The sequence below is a fragment of the Notamacropus eugenii genome, chromosome 1, assembly GCF_028372415.1.
Source record: "Notamacropus eugenii isolate mMacEug1 chromosome 1, mMacEug1.pri_v2, whole genome shotgun sequence".
Lineage (NCBI taxonomy): Eukaryota > Metazoa > Chordata > Mammalia > Diprotodontia > Macropodidae > Notamacropus > Notamacropus eugenii.
In genome coordinates this window covers 404457271-404479233 of record NC_092872.1, presented here as the reverse complement: position 1 = coordinate 404479233, position 21963 = coordinate 404457271, and the positions used below count along the sequence as shown (strand labels likewise).

Sequence of the window (21963 nt, the reverse complement as noted above, 5' to 3'; positions counted from 1 at the left end):
CCCAATAAGCCAAATGTGCCTTTAATAAGATCAAGTTTACCTCTCCTTCTTTGCCTGTGTCTCCTAAAATCCCTTGTTCAAGACTCAGCTCATCTGCCACCCACCTGTGGGAAGCCTCTCTTGATCCTGCCAGTTGTTAAAGGATGGTCTCTCTCTCTCAGTCTCTCTCTTCTGTCTGTCTGTCTGTCTGTCTCTCCCTCCCTCTCTCAAATTATCAAGTATATCAGTAGTCCTCAAACTCTTTTTTTTCATGGCACAGTAGCTTTCATCACAAGAAAAAGAGGCATATTGAATTTTTAAATTGATCATGCTAGGTAGAGTTGGGAGACTTCAATATGAAGTCAATTTTGTCAAGTTCTTTGGAAATTTAAGGCCAGACTTATAAGGTTAGCACATATGTGTAAGAGGCAAGTTTTGTTTATTTTGTAAATACTATACTTACCTTGCTACACATGTTGATAAATAAAATTTATACCACATACAATTATTTACAAGTTTTCTTATGCATAACACCTAAAAATTTCACTGCAGACTCAGCAAAATTCCTTTCAAGAACTTCTGACAATTGTACCATATCTCTTGAAGTTAGGGACCATTTATCATTTTGTCTTTGTCTCTGCAGCCCCTTGCGCACAGCAGGCATTTAATAAACAGTTGTTGGGTTAGATTGGATTCAAATGAGAAATAAGCCGTTCCTGCTAAACTAGAAATCCTGGTCTTTTCTGAACAATGGCCTAATTTGTTGCATTTTGCCCACCAATGTCAAGAGTTTCTCTGCACATATTATTTTCTCTTCTTACATTAAAGCAAGAAAACGGCTCTGATAATAAATCAACATGTGGAGACAGAAAAATGAAATTAAACTGGTAAAATAGAATGTGGCTTAATTAGCTCAAGCCCAATCTTTAGGTTCCTCTTCAGCTTGAGCCAATAATAAAGAATGGTTGAGGAGGGAGAGGCAGGGTTGGAATGTGTTGGCAAAGACAAGAGAAGATGACATACATACACACATCATTGTTACAAATCCTTGGCCCCAGAAGGCTCCTCTGAGGCCCTTTCTTTCTCAATTTCTACCACAAAAAGCCACCTCCTTCAGGAAACTTTTCGATAAAGCCTATCGGCTAGGGCAGCTCTCTTCTTCCTCTTCTCCTCAGTCATTCTGCACATAGCCTGTAAGGGTTACCTAAATTGAGTATGTTTCAATCGGAGAAAAGACTTAGAAAGAAAAGAACATGGTGGCTGTCTTCAAGAATTTAAAGGGCGGTCATGTAGGAGACGAATCAGTAGTGTTCTGCTTGGTCCCAGAGGACAGACCTAGAAACCCCTGGCACAAGGCGCAGAGAGGGCAGACGTACTTTTTATGAGGAAAATCATTCTACCAATTAGAACTATCATAAGGCAGAATAGGTTGCCTCACTTGGTAATGGGTTTCCCCATCACTAGAAGTCTTCATGCTGGATGACCACTAGTTTGGGGTACCGTACAGGGCACCTATGGAGGTACACAGATTGGATTAGATATGCTCAGAAGCCCCAATTCTAAGAGGCTAATTTACATCTGTTGTGAGTTTTTAAATGAAAAAAAATCAATTAATGAGCATTCATTTTCTCTCCCTCCTGCCCCCCATTAAAATTGTTTTATTGTATTTTGTTTTAATATTACAAACACAGACTATCCCCACTTCAAGAGAGATTTCATGTAACAAAGTAAAACAATTAAGTAAAACTAATAATTCAGGGATCACACCTGAAAATGCATTCAACAATTCACATATGCGGCATCCTTCCCACTTGTCAATTTTTTAAATTAACAGAAATCTATTTTCTCTCCCACCCAAACCTCATCCCACTGGGGGAAATAAAAAGAAAGAAAAACAAATTTCTTGTAATGTCAACACTTCTTGCCCATCTCTTCCCAACTAGATTGTAAATACTTTGAGGTGAGGAACAGTGAAATATCTTCTATTTATTTTTTGCCTTGTTGCAGTAAATAATGTGCTGTTAGGGATAAGATGGGCATCTTTCCCTGTTTCCCCTCCCTCCTTTAGTAAATGTGAAGTCAATTATTTTAAATTCTTGATAAGGAATTCCACATAAGTATCCTTTTAACTGTGAGACAATATAGAGCTGTTTTTACCAAGGAAGGATAGAAAAGTTCTTTCAACACAGAATTTAGCAACACTGAGCATCATAAATGATTCTATGAGGTTTTTGAACTCCCTGCAATAGAATATCTTCCCTGGACTGCCCTTGCTTTCACTGTTATCCATCCATTTAGGAAAGTTACAATTGTTTGAAACCAAAGTCCTCCATCTCAATTGCCCATAAGGAAGTGTGGCTAGACAGTGGTCCCTGACGAGAAAGAACAGTCAAATAAAATAGGGAGGTGACAGTTCCTTTGGACTCTGCCCTCAATCAAACCACACCTGGGCTATTGGGTTTAGTTGAGGGTGTGCCATTTTAGAAAAGACACCCAGAAAACTGATTGCCCATCCAGAGAAAGGCAATCAGAATATGGGTTGGAGGTTATGCTATAAGAAAAAAAGTATAAGAAACTGAAGCTATTTAGCTGAGGAAAAAGAAGACTTGGAGAAGGGAGTGACATGACAATGGTCCTGAAGTATTAGAAGGGCTGATTGTGGAAGGATTAGGCCTCACCCCAGAGGGTAGAACTGGGAGCTATTGATAGAATACATGCAAAAGTGGACTTTAGTTATGTTTAAGGAAAAAAACTTCAAAACAATTACAGCTATCTCAAATCAGAATGTACTGTAGGGAATGGGTTTCCCTTCACTGGAGACCTTCAAGCAAATGCTGCCTGATCACTTGCTCAGGATGTTGGAGAGCGAAGTCCTGATCAGGAATGGGTTAGATGAGGTAGTCTCAGAGGTCTATTCTGATTCTGTGTACAACTACTAAAACAGGTGACCTGTGTTAGGACTCTTCACTTAGAGCTGTAAAATAAAGTCAGGGACAAGGGAGTGAGATCTGTGCTTGAGTGGGAATACTACTAGATAAATATCATGCTATTTTTAGAATGCTGTATTCTCATTCACATACTCAGTATGTCTGCCCCTACCTCCATCCCCACCCCCGCCTCCACCCTTGAAAGATGACCCACATCTGGAGAAATAGTTTTTGCACTGGAGATGCATAAACATTTCTTAATTAAGAGAGACTGTAACGGGTGTGATTCTTCAAACCAGTTCCTTTTTGGATGAGAATGATTCCAAGCTATATTTGGTTATATCCATAGGAGACTCCTACCATAGACACAATTCACCAGGAAGAGGGCAAAGACCTACTCATGCAACAGGCAGCTAGGACTCCAGTTTTAACTTTTTATTTACATATATCTTTCAAAAGAAGAGTCTCTTTGCTGCTGATGTTGCCCTGAGAGGAAATTCAAGGGGACTTTAAGATGCTCAAGTTCAGGGGTTTTTATCCTGAGGCCCAGAGACTGTAAACTGGGATGAGAAAAAGAATAATCTTTATTTTAATATAACTGGTTTCCTTTGTAGTTGTGTTGTTGCTGTATTCTATGCATTTAAAAACGTTATTCTGGGTCAGGAATGATGGTATAAGCCTGTTATCCCTGCTCTGAGAGAGGCTAAGGCTGGAGAACCACTTGAGCTGGGGATTCTAAGATGAGATGGGCTAAAGCCAATCTGAGCTAAGTCCGGCACCAGTATGATGATGAACCTCAAGGAGTGGAGCTCCAATAGGCTGCCAAAAGAGGGATGGATTGACCCAGGTCAGAAATGGGAGTAGGTCAAAGCTCCTAGGCCAATTAGTATGGGATGGGGAGGTTTTTCTAGCCTGGGGCAGATAGGAAGATCCAGTCTCAAAAACAAAAAGGGGGTCCATAATGAGATGGGGGTCCATAAGCTTCACTGAAAAGTCAAAGGGAAACATAATACAAAGAAAGGTTAAGAATCTCTAATTCATTATGGATGAGGAAATTGACGCCAGAGAAGGAAGTGAATTGCCCAGGGTCATCCAGTCATTTAATGGCAGAGCTGAGACTATACCAGAAGTCTCTGTCTTTTAGTCTTGGAATGATTTAAAACTTTTGTTGTTGTTCAGTCATGTTATCCTACTTTGGGGTTTTCTTGGCAAAGATATTGGACTGAACTCATTTTACAGATAAGGACTCATTTTATAGATGAGGAAACTGAGACAAAAAAGGCTAAGTGATTTGCCCAGGATCACACAGCTAGTGTCTGAGGTCAGGTTTGAACTCAGAAAGATGAGACTTCCTAATTCCAAGGGCAGATCTCTATCCACTATGCCACCTAGCTGCCCAGATATAGAGCTAGAGGGGACTTTAGAGCCTATCTAGTCTACCTTTATCTTACAGGTAAGGAAACTGAAGCACAGAGAGATTGAGTAATTTGCCCAATTGACTAACAAAGGTAGTAGCTGAGTGGCTGAGCTGGGATTTGAAGCCAGGTCCTCTGACTCCAAATCCAGAGTTTTTTCCACTATGTATTCTGGCTTGCTCTTTTCACTACACAAGGGTACCACAATTCTTTATGGATGCATGATGCCTTTGGCATGGATATTCCTTTCATCTTCACTATTCCTACTTCTCTATGCCTTGGTTGATAGTATTCATGAGCAGCTATGGCTGACAAAATTCATCACCTAGTGACTACCCTTCCACCAGTGTGCCTTTTCACACTTGATTAGGCCCCTCTCAATGACAGGTGTTCTTAAGTTGGCGTACATAGATAGATTTCAGGAAGTCCATGAACTTAACATCATTTTCCCCAATCTCTAGCAAATTTAGCTTTTCTTTCCATTATGAAAATATGCAACAAATACTATTTTGTGAAGGAGTTCGTAGATTTCATCAGATTGCCAAAGGGGTCCATGACACTGCTCTAAGCAGACAGACAAATCATTTCTGGGACCTACTGAAAGTCTTTCCAGTTTTGTAGGCTGTATCAGAATTCATGCTCATCTGAACGTTCAGTTACCTTCCTGACACAGTGAGGACCCAGAAAAATATAAACTGTATCACAGTGCATCAAGGCCCTTCTCTGCCCTTACCAACTTGCTGAATTTCTAGGGTTCCTCTACAGGGGCCTTGAAATTACCTCAGAGTTTCATCTAGAAAAATGATTAGATGTTTTTGCCTCCCATAGTCCAGTTTTTTAAATCAGTGAGTTTATCACTAATCTACTACAATCTCCTTGAGTGGAAAAAAGATGTTCTGATAACCATGCGTGAGATGCCAAGGAAGAAGGGATGATGTGTGTGGGTGTATGGAAGGATGAGGTGATCTGTCCTCCTTCTTAAGTCTCCTGCTGGGCTTCTATACACTATCTTATTGAATTTTCTTTTTGTAGATTTATAAAAAAAAATCTCCAACGTTCTGCAGAAAACTGCCTGTATTTCCTAACAACATACTAGTTCCATATCTTGCCAGACTGTGATCTTTGATCAACAGATAGTCCAGGTTTGCTATAAGAATCTACTCAACCAGTTGTAGGGGGAAGGGAGACATCCAAACCCAAGGGATGAATAACTTACAGGGAAACAGAAACATACCATAACAGAAGGACAGAGGACAAGAGAGCCTTCTGTGTCAGTGGCCTTAGACCACTTGCCAGGAACAGTCCCGAAGAGGCTGCCTGGTTGACAAAGACCTCTACAGCCAACAGACAACCCTGTCCAAGGACTGTCACCCTCATGGTGCCAAACAGCTGTGGAAGTCGCAGGTGGTGACAAGCAGGGGAGAAAGTTCATCCCTTCTCATAGTCCTGAAGGCTGTCAGCCCGACACCAGTCTGTTTCTGGGCTCGGTTGGGATCCCCTGCTGTCCATCCTCTCTCTCTACCCCCACAGTCACTCTCCGGGTCCTCAGAGTACATTGCTTGAAGCAGATACTTTCACCCTGGTGGACTCTGTCCCTGGCAGTTCAGGGAGTAAGACCAACTCCCTCTGCAGGTGGCGCCTCCCACAGGACCCCCTCGGGCCACCCGGAGCTGGATCTTGTCCCTGGGTCTGTCTACTCCTCAGCCAAGAGCTTCCCTTCCCCCAACAAGCTGGGGGCATAAGAGAAACGCCTAAACAAAGGGGAAAGAGAGATGGTGGCTGCCTCTTCCAGGAAGCACTAGAGCAGACAGGAAGGCGATCGGGGTGCCGGGGTGGGGCTGGAGCAGGGGGGGTCGATGGTTGTACAGCTCTTGAGCTCTTTCCTCCGCTGCTGCCCCGGAGCCCCTGTGATTTGCTTCCTCCATCCCTCCCTTTCCTAATACACACCTCAGGGGTTTCAGGTGAGCTCTCGAATGCCAGGCTGCTGCCCGTGCCCACTCTCCCCGTTCATGCAATTTTGCATTAGGAACAGAAGTGTGTGTGAGGAGGTGGGAAGAACCCCAAAGAAAAGGCTAAGATAAGGGGAGAGCCGGGCAGCTCTGGGAGTGGGGGAGGGTGCTAGCACCTGGCCACAGCCGGGGTCCCTGGGGTGGCGGGGGGCATAGAATGGGGTAACATTGAGCAGCCCTGCCTGGTACCTGGAGGAGAGGAGTGCAGGAGGAGCAAAGGGCCGGCGCTGGGGCCCAGGACAGGGCGGAGGGCAGCGGGCAGTCCTGCTGCCCTGCTCCCTGGCGGGAGGCAGCAACCCCAGTGGGCACGGCCTGGCCCCGGGCATGTGTGCGTGTGTGAGTGTGAATGTGTGTGTTGGCGGGTTGGGAGGGCGGGAAACGCCGGCAGTCGGTCAGCCAAGCCCGGTAACCGGGCGACAAGCCAGCTCAGTCCCGAGCAACGGCCGAAGAGTGGTGAGCACAGAGCGGCAAGTGGTTCCGAGGGGAGCGGGGTCCCCCGGGGAGCCGGGGCGCGGGCGGCCGCTTACCTGGCAGGGTCTTGTGAGCCGTGTTACCCATCACTCTCGGGTGGGGGTGGGCTGCGGCGTAGAAGGCGCGGAGGGTCCCCTGGTCCGGTCCTGCCCGGCCAGGCGAAGGGCCATTGACAGCTAACTACCACCCCTGCCGCTGCTGCTTCCTACGCGCGCGACGGATGCTCGGGTTCGAGGGCTCCACTCCGGCGCATAGCTTGCTGCCGGCACCAGCAGCGAGCGAGGGAACAAGCCAGCAGCTCCTCGGGCCACCGCCGGCTCGCGCCCTCGGGAGGCGGAGCCGCCTGGGCTCGGGCAGGGCCGGCCTCCGCCCCGCCCCGGCCCGCCCCGCTCCGCTCCGCCCCCCTCCACCGTTCTCCCTTTGCAGCTGCTCGGCGGCCGCCCGGGCGCGGGGCTCGGGGGCGGAGTCCGGCCGCATCTTTTGAAAGTTTGGAAAGGGCAGCTGGAGAGGAGCAACGACGAAAAAGCCGGGAGCCGGCGCCACTCCTCCGCTCCCTCTGGAGCCTCCCATGAGGACGCGCCCAGGTGCCCAGCAGCCGTTGCACTGCGTAATCCCAGCGGAGCTCTGTGACTCCTAGGAGCTAGGACGGACCGACAGACGCAGCCGGCCCAGCCTGCCCCATGCCCGGGCTTCGGAGAGGAAACTCAGGCGGGGCCCCAGCTGGGCGAACGCCCCTATACAGGCAGCAAGGAAACAACACATTCCTTGACGTTAGTAGCAAAAAGGGGACAAGTGCATTTAACAGGGAAAGAAAGGTTAGCTAATAAGGCACACCGCTTCTACCTGCGGCCCCCTTCTTACTGGCAAGGACCCTGGGCCATGAGAGGCGATGGGATTTGCCCAAGGTCACACACAGCTAGTTAGTGGTGAAACAGACTGAGATAATAGAATTTAGAACTGAAAAAGGCCCTACAAATCATCTGGTCCAGTTTTCTCATTTTACAGATGCTATGTGTTACAAGAGATCCTTCCTGATCCCCACCCGTCCTTCCTGCCTTTCCCCCTCATAATTTCTATTTTGTATTGACTCATCTGCTTACCTGTTGTCCCTCCATCCCCCCACCAACCGACAGTTTCTCTGGGTGTTTTGTTTTTTGTCATTGGATACCAAAGTGTCTTGCACCTGGTAGATGCTTAGTAAATCTTAAATTAAGTGGATGGATGAATGCGATTGCCCAAGGTCACACAATGAGTTTGGTAGAGTTCGGCTTCTCATCCAGATAGTCCAATTCAAAATCCTTTTTTTCCCCCACTACCCCTTTACCTGGACCCAGATTCCTGGACTCTCCGTTCAGGCTAATTTTTTTTTCTTCGAATGCCTCTAACTCTCTAATGAGGAGAGAAGCTGTCAGTTCTTAGAAGACAGTTTCTGTAGTTGTTTGATTGAGAACTTTGGCAAGTAGAAGGGTAATGAGGGTAATCTGAATAGGGCACACAATAGCTAACATTTGTAGAGTGCTTGCAAAGCACTTTACAAATACCTCATTTTATCTTCACTGTAACCCTGAGAGATAGGTACTATTTTTATCCCCATTTTACAGACAAGGAAACCGAGGCAGAGAGAGGTTAAGTGCTTGCATAGTATGACACAGCTATTTAAGCCTCTGGGGCTGAATTCGAACTCAGGTCTTCCTGACACAAGATTCAGGACTCTATCCATTTCACCACTTTTTTGCCTAAGTGGCAGAGAAGATGGGAGCAAGGTGGGAAAGGAGTAGAGAGAAACCAGGGATAATTAGTGTAGACCATAGGAATCTTTATTATAAGGTGGAGATCTTTTTTTTCCAATCCATAGGACAAGGGAAATACATTGTAAATTTAAATTCTAGACATCTCCAGAGGGAGAAACATTCATGAAACCTGCCATTGCTTTTTCTTAATTACAAAACAACCATTACTAAGCGAGAGGATTCCATTTGGGTGTCATTTGCTTCTGTATTGTTGCCAGCTTTGAGGAAGGAGTGAAAAATAAGAGTAAAAGTTGTCTTGGGGGTCATCTAGTCCAATTTCCTTTATTTTTCACATGAGGAAAATGAGCCCCCAAAAGGTTAAGTGATTTTCTTGAAGTAACTTTAGTGATAAGTCATAAATCTGGGTCATGAATTTGACCCCAGGTCCTATGATTCTAAATTCAGCACTTTGTTCATTTTACCATAAGAAGCCCACCTTGGCACCCTCATTAATTGAGAGACCTCCAGGCAGGAGCAGTGAGAGTCCCCAAAACAAGAAGGTTGCATAAATTGATGTACATAGTAGGTACTATTTGATGTAACCCAATTTGACCCCATAAGTGACCAACCCAATGGTACTGTTTTGAGACTTGACTTGTTTAATGAAAATTTTAGTGAGTCTTGCTTTTCTATCACAGTCCTTTTTGGATATACTGCCCTATACCCTTCCCAAAGACACTCCAAGTTGAGTTGTCCCCAGTAACAAAGAAAGACAATTAAGCAAAACCAATTGATAATGACCATGCCTAAGAGCATAGGCAGCATTTTTTACCTATAGTCCCCTACCTCTGCTGAAAGGAGGGAGATGTATTTCCTCATCAATTCTATAGTTTCAAGGCTGTTGTCAAATTGTTGTTCATACAGAACCCATGTTTCATGAATACTGCACTACCTTAATATTAGGAAATGCACTGGTTGAACATTTCATGAGTGAAAGAAAGCTGAATGCTACCAACCATTTTCCAGTTTTAAAACTCTAGGGGAGGAGACTTTATGCCTGTGTGGCTGGAGTTAGTTCCTTAGCTTTTTCCATCTGATTTTTCTGTAGAAATGCATAACCAGACTGGTTGTGATTAGGGACAATGGAACATGGTAAAGTGTATCCGTATCTTTAGAGATTGGTCATAGAAAGCATTCTTACTTTTATCACCTGCCTGTAATTTAGCAATCCTCCCAGAACAAGAGTGCATTCAGAGAGCAGTTACTCTTAATAAATTTAAGTGGTCAGTATTGGGCAATCTTATGGGAATGAAGGCTTGAGGCAAACAGAAATTCTCAGCCTAGTAAAAGCTGTACAGGTGCACTCTGTGTACAGCAAACCCTGACATCTGGTTTGTAAATCCAGATTTTCACATAATTATAGGGCAATCCTTTGCCTCACAAAGGGATTCCCTCTGTGGTTTCTTGGATACTTATTAAGGATTTACACCTTGCCTAGTTCTCAAGAAGATCTGATGTAGCACACAAAATATAATGTAGAACAAGATAGTTATGGGTAACAGCAGAACAGGTACAATCTGAAAACTGCAGAAGTACATGTGATCAGGCACCTTGGGTAAACTATTATAATTTGGTCATTGGACTTACCTCTGTTTCCTAGCAGCTAAGGCCAATGGGGAAACATATTGGATTACATAGTTCTCATTGTCCAGCAAGAAAGAGCATATGGATTCTTTTGCATAAGTAAGGTTTTACCTGGAGCTAAAATTTAAGGTGGAATTTACCATGTGGGGCCTTGTATAAGGGACATTCATTAACATGGCAAATCATATATTTGAGTTTTCAAAAGAAACAAACGTTGCTCCAATGGAGAAGACCAAGCAAGAATACGAGAGTGATATTTGATAGGCTGTCATGGGGAGAGGGGGTTGTTCTACTTGGCCCCAGAAGGCAAAGCAAAGAGGTACCAGTGAAGGTTGTAGCAAAGCAGATTTCATCTGGAAGCAATTAAAATATACCTAACAATTAGAGCTGTCCCAAGGTCAAATGAAAATGACTTCCCCTCACTGAAGCTCCTTATACAAAGACTAGGTGACCATTGGCCTAATATCCTATAGAAGGGATTCTTGTTTACGTCAGTTGAGCTAGATGGTCTCTGAGGTTCCTTCCAGTTCAGATTCTGTGATGATTCTAATATTAGTTCTCTATAAAAGACAGAGGACAAAGTGAAGGTTTAATCTAGTACTTTTCTTTCTTATGGTCTAACAATGCAGGAATTTAATTTGGACAATCCATCATAGGTTCCCAAAGTGGCTGATATCACCCCCTGGGGGGCACTGGGAGGATGGGGGAGCATAGTAGCCTCAGGTGCAATTTGATGACATTGAATAAAAATAAAGGGATTCTGGAAGCACAAGGAAAGAAGAGAAGAAAATTTTGAAAAACCATTCATACGTTTCATCTGTTATGTAACAGAATTAAAGTCATAGTGATTACAATATTTTCCAAATAAACACAAAAATACAAATTATAACACATCAGTGGTCAAGTCCCCTGACAGGTCTTAACAAGCAAGTGTTGGCAGGTGAGCCTGTCACCCATTGTCAGGAAGTCTGGCATGCATCAGCAGGAATATGTGCCTGTAATGACTTGTTTACAATTCTATACTGTGTGATTACATGATGCGGTATTGCATGATCAAAATTTGAACAGGAAAAACCCCACAAATTTACAATAAATTATTAAATTTAAGATGCATCATTTAAAAAAATTATATTTTTTTGAAATGATGCAAATTTCAAAAAAAAAAAAAAGTTAAAGGGTTAAATAACTAATAAGTAGATTTCCAGGGGGGCACTGAGTAATTTTTTAAAAGGAGGTAATGGACCAAATAAATTTGGGAACCTCTGAATTCTAGATGAATTAACAGAATCATAGACTCATAGAATCTTTGATATCTTTTAGTCCAGTCCTCTTCCCTCACAGTTAACTTTTCCAAGTAGTCTTTTTTTCTCAATTATCTTAAGGGAATGTTTCATAGTATTTAGACCTGAAAAGGACCTCAGAGGCTAATCTAGCCCAGTCCTATTATTTTAGAGATGAGGAAATAGAAGACCAGAAGGCAAGGTGACTTTAAAGGGCACTCTGGTATTATTAAATAGCACTAGATATAGGAAGAAGTCCAGGCTTCTATCCAAATCTGAAATCCCTTCTGCTACATTATACTCCTTTCCTAGGAGAGTTAAGTTTTGTAGTGGTTGGAGCCTTGAACCTGGAGTCAGGAAGACCTGAATTCAAATCTGACTTCAATGTGACCTTGAGCAAGTTACTTAACCTTGGTCTGCCTCAGTTTCCTCATCTATAAAATGGGGATAATAATGTCACCTACCTACTAGGGCTTTTGTGAGGATAAAATGAGATAGTATTTTTTAAAAGTAGTTTGAAAAACTTAAAGCACTATAATTAAAGATATATATTATTAGTTATTTTGAAGACAAGGCAAGTGAGGCCCAAAGAAGAATCATAGAATCATAGATCTAGAGATAGAAAGGATCTCACATGCCATCTAATATGACCCTCATTTTACAGATAAGGAAACTGAGGTCCCAGCAGTTAAAATGACTTGCCTATTCTCACGCTAATAATAAAAAATATATCAGCTGGACTAAAGTCCCTTGACTCTAGAATCTGTGCTTTTCCCACTGTACCATGTTAGCTCAAAGGAAGAGACCTGCCTAAGGTCACCCAGCAAGGGAGTAGCAGAAATGGACATCATAGTATTGTAGGTTCTATCAATCCTTTAATCAGCTTGGCATTTATGAAATGCTTGCTGTGTGCCAGAAGGGACCTTAGAGGCCATGAAGTCTGTTCCCCCCCTTTCATTATATAGACAAAGTAACTGAGGTACAGAGCAGTTAAATGACTATATAACTAGAAAGCATCTGAAGCGAGAATGAAAATCAGATTTTCTGACTGCAATTCTAGCCCATTTCTCCCCAGTATATAGTATTGCTGCTTTGGCAGTTACCCTAGCACATGTCTCCTGAATTCTTTAACAAACGCCTCTACCATAGCTATTCTATATTGATGGTAAGTGATAATCATATGCTTTTGTTATCAGGTGTATGGAGGGTGAGGGGGGTCAAGGGATGGGACTTTGTGGGCAGATATGGCTAATTTGTTTTGTTGTAAAAGTTTGTGCTTGTGAAACCCAGTTTAGCACTGGTAGGAGTAGGGAGTGCCTAAGAGTAGGCCCAATATTTTCCTCAAAACATTTACACAAAAACAGCATGTCTTTAGCTAAATATTAGTCTCATAAAAAAAGGGAAAAGGACTGACTTGTACAAAATATTTATAACAGCTTTTTTTGTGGTGGCTAAGAATTGGAAATTGAAGGGATGCCCATCAATTAGATAATGGCTGAACAAGCTGTGGTATATATGACTGTGATGGAGTACTATTGTGCTATAAGAAAAGATGAGCAGGCTGGTTTCAGAAAAACCTAGAAAGACTTACATGAACTGATACAAAGTGAAATGAGCAGAACCAGGAGAACATTGTACATGGTAACAGCAATATTGTTCAATGAAGAATTGTGAATGACTTACCTATTCTCTGCAATACAGTGATTCAAGACAGTCTCAAAGGACTAATGATGAAGAATATTATCTGCCTCCAGAAAAAGAACTGATATTGTTTGAATACAGACTGAAGCATGATATTTTTCACTTTCTTTTGTTCTTTTTCTTTTTTTCAAGTCTTCTTGTACAAAATGACTAGTATGGAAGTGCTTTCCATGATTCATGTATAACCTACATCTGATTGCTCATCCTCTCAGGGAAGGGGGTAGGGGGGAAAGAAGGAAGGAAGGAGGGATACAATTTAGAATTCAAGGCTTAAAAAAATCCCACAAATGTTAAACAAGTAATTGGGGGAAAATTATATATATATATGTATATATATATATACACACACATATGTATATATATGTATATAGGCATATGTATGTATGTATGTCTAAAGTCTTAGTTCCCAAAATCATTTGGGATAACCTATATTTGTTTGGGACCCCAGAATTCAGAGTCTTGTCATTCTTCATAAGGAATTCCAGAAATATGCTAGTCTATTCCCTCACTAACAGATGAAGAAAATGATGCCATAGAGGTGACTTGCTGATGGGCACACTGGTAGCATGTCTCATAAGAAAGAAATTACATTAGCCATAAAGAATTTTTAAAAGCATTTGTTAACAACTGGCTATCTCATCTATAAAAGAACCTCTATACAGTCAGTCCTCTGGAGAAGGAGGTCTGCTTTCAATACGCCACATAGTATGTACTAAGTGCCTTGACTTGGCAGTTGGGACTTTGCTATTAATTGGCTATATGACCTTGGATAAGTCACTGTCTCTCTTGGTTTCCATTTCTCTTATCTGCAAAATGAGAGAGTTGGCCTCTAAGGTCCCTTCTAGTCTTTATGTTTTGTGATTCAGATTCGAAAGCCTATTGAGACCCATTCAGTCATTTGACCAGCATCTCCAAAATCAGTCAATTATCATTTAAGTGTCTACTATGTGCCAGGCACTGTGCAAAGAACTGAGGATGCAAAGAATGGCAAATAACAATACTAATACTACCTGATCTCAAGGAGCTCCCAGTCTAATGAGGAAGACAACTTGCATATAACTACTTTTGAGCAAGGTATTAACCAGTTGGCTTGGGCCGCTTATTCCTGATCATTTAAGTGGATAAGATTTCTAAGGCTCTTCAAGGCTTTAAATCTTATTTCTCTTCACTGGAGAACACCCTCCAACTACAGCAGCTTTAGGTGTGGTGAAAGTGATGCTGAATTGGTCCTTCTGGCAATAATCAATCTGCAGGGCCAACTACTTCTTAAAAAACCACGCCTAGTCAGAATCAATGAGACTGTCATCAGCATGAATGATGCTTGTCATTCTGTTGGCTACAGCTGGAAAGAGAGAGATGCCTTTAAATGCAAGCTTTCAAATGAACTGAAAAACAAGATTTGCCTTCTACTCTCCCCACTTTACTCCCCTAAATGCATCAAGATCTATCTCTTTTAAAGGTAAGCTCAGCAGCTTCTTCCTGAGATCAGCTAATGGTACCATGTGACCAAGACGAGATTCTCTTCCACAGAAGGGCCAGGGTCATATTGATGGGGTTCAGACTCTGGGAACCTCCCTGAACTCCCCTTGAGTCTTCCCATTTAATCTGGCCTTTCATATTCAAATCTGTTGTCCTTGGCCTAGCCTGGCCTTTCATTGTCTGTTACCTCTGGATTGCCCCATCTGCTTCCCACCTAAACCCTCCATAGTCTGCTATCTCCTGATTGCCTCCAACTGTTTCCCACCCTGGATTACATCACTAGTTACCCCAATCCCATCAAGAGCCTCCTTAGACCCTCCTCCCAGACCACTAGACCATCTCTAGATCTTTCCCACGGACTTTCTGTATATAAATTCCATCTCACCTCCATGAAGGTGCTCAGATTCAATCCAGCTCAGATTCTGTCTAGCTGACATTCTATCTGGCCAGCTCGCGAATACAAGCGTTACAAGTGCTTAGGCTCCTTAAGAGTCAACCCAATATGGTGAATCTTTCATAAACTTTGTCTTTCTTTGGCTTTAAGAAGGCTTGAGTCAAATTCATTCGAGCAGGACCCAGCGTGTTGGTATTTTGGGGTCCCCAGCATCCCTGAACTCCAACAATACGGTGTATTCATGTGTGCATTCACCTCCCTTCTTGTATGGAAGCTCTTATTATACAATGAACACATTGCCTACTTATATATAGCTTAAGTCTCCCAAGGAGCTCAAGATGTTTCACTGACACTTTCATTCATATTCAGAACATTATAAAGTAAAATTTAGTAAGTGCTGAGGCTCTGTAAAGATACTCAAACAGCTCAGATGAAGAGACAAACCTGGTTCTCCCCTCTGTGTGAATGAATGGTATATATCTCCCCCATCCCCTGATCACCAAGAACTGGCTTTGACACAAGGTCCCAGGGTTTAGAACTGGTGATAGCTCTAAACTTTAAGTTATGCAGTCCAACCTCTTAATTTTAGAGGACAAAATAAGAGTTGAGAGTGGGATATGAAGGTGATTTTTAGGAATGTTTCTAAAGGAACAGGAGGCAACATTTTGTGGTGGGAAAAAATTGGTTTTAGAGTCAGAAGATTTGGGTGGCTTGTCTCCCATTTATCTCTTGGTTGACTTTGAGCAAGGTACTTTCCTCCTCTAGATCTTAGCTTTGTCATTTACAAAATGAAGGGTTTGTAATAGCTGTAAAAAAAATCCCTTCCGGTTCTGTTCTATGATCCAATGACTAAATTATGTCTAAAGGACCTTTCAGCTCCAGGTTCTAAGATCCATATCAGGCTTTTCCATTATTAAACAAACCCTTATTGCACAGATTAGCTTTGAGAAGCCATTCCTCCTATCAGAAGGGAGAAGTGAGCTAACTCATTCTCCACTTTCCATTACTCCTTCTCCTACCTGCCTCTCACTTTCCCAAACATCCCTTCTAAGGAGAGGTACCACTCATGACTTTCAGACAGCTTGAACTCTGTTGGAAAATATAGAAATATGGAAATATAGGTTGGAAAATTTTGATGATTATTGCTGATCTTATGGACCAAGACTTCTTAACCTGGGTTCTTTATACCCTAAAGGAGTTCATGGATGGATATCAGGGTGTCTGTGTTATTGGATGGAGGGAAAAAATTACATATTAATTTTCACTAACCTCTGACTAAAATTTAGCATTTTCTGTAATTTTAAATTTATTTTAAAAATACACAATTCTTAGAAGGGATACCTAGGCTTCACAAGAGTGCCAAAGGAGTCCATGACATGCAAAAAAGGTTAAGAAACACTTTTATAGACTATGACACTGAGAAAGGAAATATAGCCATCCAAAGTTTGAAAAACAGCTTAAGACTTTTGGACTTTGGGGTTTAGATATCTTAGTTCTATAGGTAAATGCCCTATTTGCTTAAGCACACTCCCAGCTCCTTGATTCTATAGGGAAAGTCTTTGGTTTCTAAGTACTAGATTCCTTCGTTATTGTCCATAGTAGTTAGAATTGGCACGTCTTGCTCTTAGTAAGCATTTAATAAATATTTGTTGAATTGAGTGGCCAAGACTTTTGTTAGAAGGATGGAGCTTCTAGTGTGTGCCAGAGGGGAAATACTGTTTGACCTGGGTGGGGAGAGAAGATAGGCAGAGAAGAAGACATGAAGACATGAAAATACATGAAGGAACAGTGGCTGGGCCCTGCTTCAAATCTCTCTATACCATCTCCCCCTCTGCAAGCCTTCTACCCTGGTCAGGAGCTGGGTTGTTGGGGTTTTTTTCCTTTAGATGCTTATCACTACAGGGGTGATGAATCTGGAGACTGTTAGCATTCTATTGAGGCTCTAGAGGCAGAGTAAAGAACCAAGATATTTTTCAGGCAGCCTGGATGGGAGGCAGTTATAGGAAAGACACAGGTTTTTTGATACCTTCTAGTCCCAACTCTGGCTACTCCAAATAAGGGTTACTTTAACCTACTAGTCCTTTTGCTGATATGGAAGATACTTCTGCAACAGGAGGTGGGGAAGAAGCAGGAGGAATTAGAGAGCCAATTCATAAGCCAAAGGACAGGAAGTTTCTATTTCAAATTGTCCCTGAAAGATCAAACTAATGATTGGTTATTATCCTTCGTTCTCAAAGAGGACCAAAATGACATCATTAAGCTAGAATCAAGTTCCAATATGTCTACTGTGGCTGATCAGACCAACCCAATCTCAGATTGTCCTACTACAGGTAGGGCACAATTAGTTTGTGTGAACATTTGGGTGGATTCTCTAAATTTGCACATCTTGTGTTTCTTTTGAGTTATTTCAATTCTGCTTTGCTCAAAGTGCCCCCAAGACAGCCTTGACCCTAGGCAATGGCAGAGTGGTTGACTGCCTTTGAGACATAATATGAACAGCATGGACAGGCTGGTTTGTAATAAGGAATTTTCCCTACCAGCTTTTTGTACCCAAGACTTGCACTAAGAAGGTAGTACTTATGGATCCTGTAAATAAGAGTCTACTTTAGGAAAAGACTGGTCAGAATGGTTTAGGAATTCCATGCATTTCATGGCATTCCATGCCTTTGAGTACTTCCTATGTGTCTTGAAGGATGGGTAGGATTTCAACAGGTGGAGAAGAGAGGGTTGGAAACAGACAACATTCCAAGTATAAGAATGCTATTAGCAAAGGCATGAAAGTTGGATTATTTTTTGTAACAAATAAGTACAATCAAACAAAACAAAATTTTGTGTTGGCAATGTTCAAAAAATATGTGTCTCATTTTGCATATTAGTCCATCACCTCTCTGGCAGGAGGTGGGTAGCATTCTTTATTATCTGTCCTCTGGAATCATGGTTGATCAATGTGTTAATCAGAGATTTAAGTTTTTGAAAGTTATCCTTTGGAAGTAGGATATGTTGGGGAAAGGTGATTAGCATTCATTCCCTGGAGAATTTCAGCATATTCAGTGGAGTTCCCAACTCTTGAATGGAACTATGAAAAATAAAGTGTTTATTATCATAGGAAGGACCAGACAGTCCCAAGCAAGACCTTACTTAACAACCCACCCTAACCCCAGGAAGGTAATGAGTAAAGTGGTTATTCTGGTCCCACCAGTCTTTCTGTGCTAACTCTGTGTTTGAGGCTAGGGCTTAAAGCTAGTGGGCAGAAATGGGCTCTGAGCCTAGTCAGCCCCTCCTAGGTATGCAGAAATGCTCATCAAACAAGGGGAGGGGCAGAGATAGGAGCAAGAGTGGAAGGAAAATTGTAAGGAAAAACTTCTAACAATTGGAATAGTTCCAAAGTGGAATGGGCTAGCATGGGAGGCAATGGACCTGTACTCACTTTCAAGCAAAGCCTGGATAGTCAGATATTTGGTAGAAAGGATTCTTATTTGGATTTGAGATAGCCCTTTCAACTCTGAATTCTGTAAGAAAGAATAATCGGAGAGGTCTAGCAACTGTCCTGCAGTCCAAGCATTCATTGCAGAGGGATCTAAGGTCAAGTCTTAAAATATGACAACAGAGAATCTCAGAAATGTCCTCCCCCTTCGATCTCAAGTGACTTTGCCTCTCATGAAAAATAGGGAGCTGGGATGGTGGAATGGAGGGCTGAACTCACCTAAGGGTTCTTAACCTGGAGTCCACAGACCAGGGATCTGTGGATAGGTTTTAGGGAATCAATGAACTTGAATGGGGGGAAAATTACATCTTTATTTTCACTAGCCTCTAACTGAAAGTTAATATTTCCTTCCTTCCATTTTCTACCAAATGTCTATTGAAAAACATTCTAAGAAGGGGTCCACAGACTTTATCAGAAAGCCAAAAGTGTTCATGACCCAAAAAAGGTTAAGAATCTCTAGACTAGAAGATTTTTCAGGATCTAGTCATTCTGACTCAATGAAGCAAGCATTTTATCTCACATCTATCAGATTGGCTAAAATGATAGAAGGGGAAAATGACAAATGTTAGAGGGGGTATAGAAAAATTGGGACATTAATACACCGTTAGTCGAACTGTGAATTGATTGAGCCATTTTGGGAAGCAATCTGGAACTATGCCCAGAGAGTTATAAAACTGTAATATATGCTCTTTGACCCAGCAATACCACTGTTAGGTTTGTTTCCCAAGGTGATGAAGAATAAAGGAAAAGAACTTATATGGCCTAAAATATTTATAGCAGCTCTCTTTATGGTGACAAAGAACTGGAAATTGAGGGGATATGCCCATCAATTGGAGAATGGCTAATCAAGTTGTGGTATATGATTGTGATAGAATACTATTGTGCTGCATGAAATGATGAGCTGGTTGGTTTTAGACAAACAGGGAAAACCTTCCATGAAATAATGAAGAGTGAAGTGAGCAGAATGAAGAGAATCTTGTATATGGTAACAGCAATATTATTTGAAGAATAATTGTGATCAAGTTATTCTGAATATTATAAAAACTGAAGTCAACTATATAAGACCCATGAAGGAAGATGCTACAACTTCCAGAGAAAGAACTGATAAACAGAAGTATGCGTAGTGGGTTTTTTATATATATTTATAAATCTATGTTAAATAAATGGTGGCCTTCTCTAGTGTGAGGTGGGAAAGGGAGGGAGACAGTTGGGAACTTAAAATATGACAAAAAAATTTGTTTTTAAATGAAACAAGCATTTATTAAGTGCCTACTGTGTGTCCTGAATGACAAATGTAAGGGCCACTTGGGATATAGGTGGTAGTGGTGGTAGAAAATATATCTGGGTAAGGCATTAAGTACAAACTTTACCAACTTTAACTTTGCTGAGGCTGGCTTTAGAGGGATCACAGAAAGGGACATGGGAATCCCAGCTCTCTCTCCCCTGAGGAAGATGGCTGCTAAACTACTGAAGAGGGAGAGTTCAGAGCAAGGAAACCAAATTTCCCTTGCTCTCCCCACTCCCAGTCCCCAATACTCATATTGTGTCATGAAATTGATTCACTGAAAAGGCTTCCACAAAGAAAACTCTAACTCTACCAACAGCTGCTTTTAAAGAAACTCACAGCCATCTGCTGCCTTGGCCCTTGTTGCACCGTGGGCCTGGGTTGCTATGCATTGCCAGACATTTGCAGAAGCTGTCAAAAGCAGGGCTTGAAGCTCCAGGGGCAGGAGGAGGGGAGCTGGGCCACCCCAGCTCAATGAACCAGACAGCTTCCTCCTCAGCTTTGTCCTGGACAGTGATTAACAAAGGCAGAGGCCTTGGCATCCCTACCAGTTTTTTCTGGAGGGGGTGAGGGTGAGGGGGGAGACATTTGCTGATACAGAGAGGAACCACCCCCACACACTCTCCAAAGAAAGCAAAAGAGACATTTATTTAAGTCATGAGATATGAGGATTAAAAACTCAATGAGATGACAATTGGCTTGAATCTCCAACCTATTTTCTTAAAGATGAAAGGCTGGGGACAGCAGCAGAATATTTGTCTGAATAGAAGGATCATAAAATCAGAATGAGGACAGACCTTGGAGGTCATCTAGTCCAACCTTGCTCCCCTCATTTTACACATAAGGAAACTGAGGCCTAGAGAAGAGGGAGGAGTTACTCAAGGTCACCCAGGTAGCAAACACAAGAGGCAGGATGGAAATCCAGGTCCTCTGATGCCAAATCCAGTGCTCTTTCCCTTTTACCATGATTATAACTTTAAAAGTCTTTATTTTAAGCATTATCCCCATCCTTCCTCTCTCTCTCTCTCTCTCTCTCTCTCTCTCTCTCTCTCTCTCTCTCTCTTTCTCTCTTTCTCACACACACACACACACACACACACACACAAACACACACTCACACACATACACCCCAATAATTTTGCTGGTTCAGACCTGTGGTTTCATTGGCATAGCAAACTCTCAGTGAGGAAACTTGCTTTTGCAAATTAGTAACTTATGGTCTTAATTTGCTACCCAGGGCATCAAAAAATTAAATAGCTTGTTCAGGGTCACACAGCTATCATGTGTCAAGGTAGGACTTGAACCCAATGCTTCCTAACTAGAATTGTCATAGATTGAGCAGCTCTCTATCCACCAAGTTGTATTCCTAGACTCATTTGGAGCCTTCGGGGAACAAAAGGTGCTATGCCCCTGGAACCCTGTGAAAAGAAGACTCTTTCCTTTAGTGACAGCATAGCTCAGGGGAACAGAGACTACATTTAGAGTTAGGAGACCTTGATTTTGGTCCTGGTTCTGGTACTTGCCAGTTGAATGATGAAGACAAGTCACTCGCCATAGCTCTGAGTCCCAGTTTTCTCATGTGTAAAATGGGGATAATAATGTTTTTGCCTTCCCCATCTCACAGGGTTGTTAGGAGGAAAGCACTTTGAAAACTGGAAAGACTTCATAGAGATGTGAATTGGTGTTAATGCATTATTTGGAAACTTCAAATCTTTAGCTTAAAAATAGATAAGAAACCTTGACATTCTCTGAGGACTCAAGAATGACGAGCATGGCAGGACCCTTCCACCAGGGTCCTGACTGGCACAGTTGCCATACGTCCTGATTGTCACAGATACACTCCTGGCAGTGACTCCATTGCAGTCTCCTGAGGTATCGTGAGGGTATCTGGCCCTCCTGGTGCCAAAGCTCAGCCCCCAAAGGATCCTGGGGAAAGTTCTAGGCCTCCTATTGCTCCCCTAACCCTTTACCTTCCTGCCTAGGTTTGGCAGTAAAGGGTCTGTTCCTTATCCCCAGAGCTTCATTACTTAACATTTTTTAGGTTGGCAGGCCCCTAGGAGAATAGGATTTAAGAAGGAACCCTAGAGATCATAATATCTAGCCCCATCACTGTCCACACAGAGAAACTCTTCAAAACCCTCCTCTCCCCTTCTCACTCTTAGTGG

The 21963-nt window shown here is 42.4% G+C and overlaps 1 protein-coding gene across 1 annotated transcript in view; it reads right to left on the bottom strand.

Moving 5' to 3' along the window:
• NEURL1B (neuralized E3 ubiquitin protein ligase 1B) overlaps window positions 1-7142 on the bottom strand; it is a 67388-nt gene extending 60246 nt beyond the window's left edge. Inside the window, exon 1 of the mRNA XM_072630978.1 lies at window positions 6858-7142. Within this exon, the coding sequence (XP_072487079.1) occupies window positions 6858-6888 (31 nt within the window). The 5' untranslated portion in view covers window positions 6889-7142. The remainder of the gene's footprint in view (window positions 1-6857) is intronic.
• Window positions 7143-21963: the final 14821 nt, after the last annotated feature.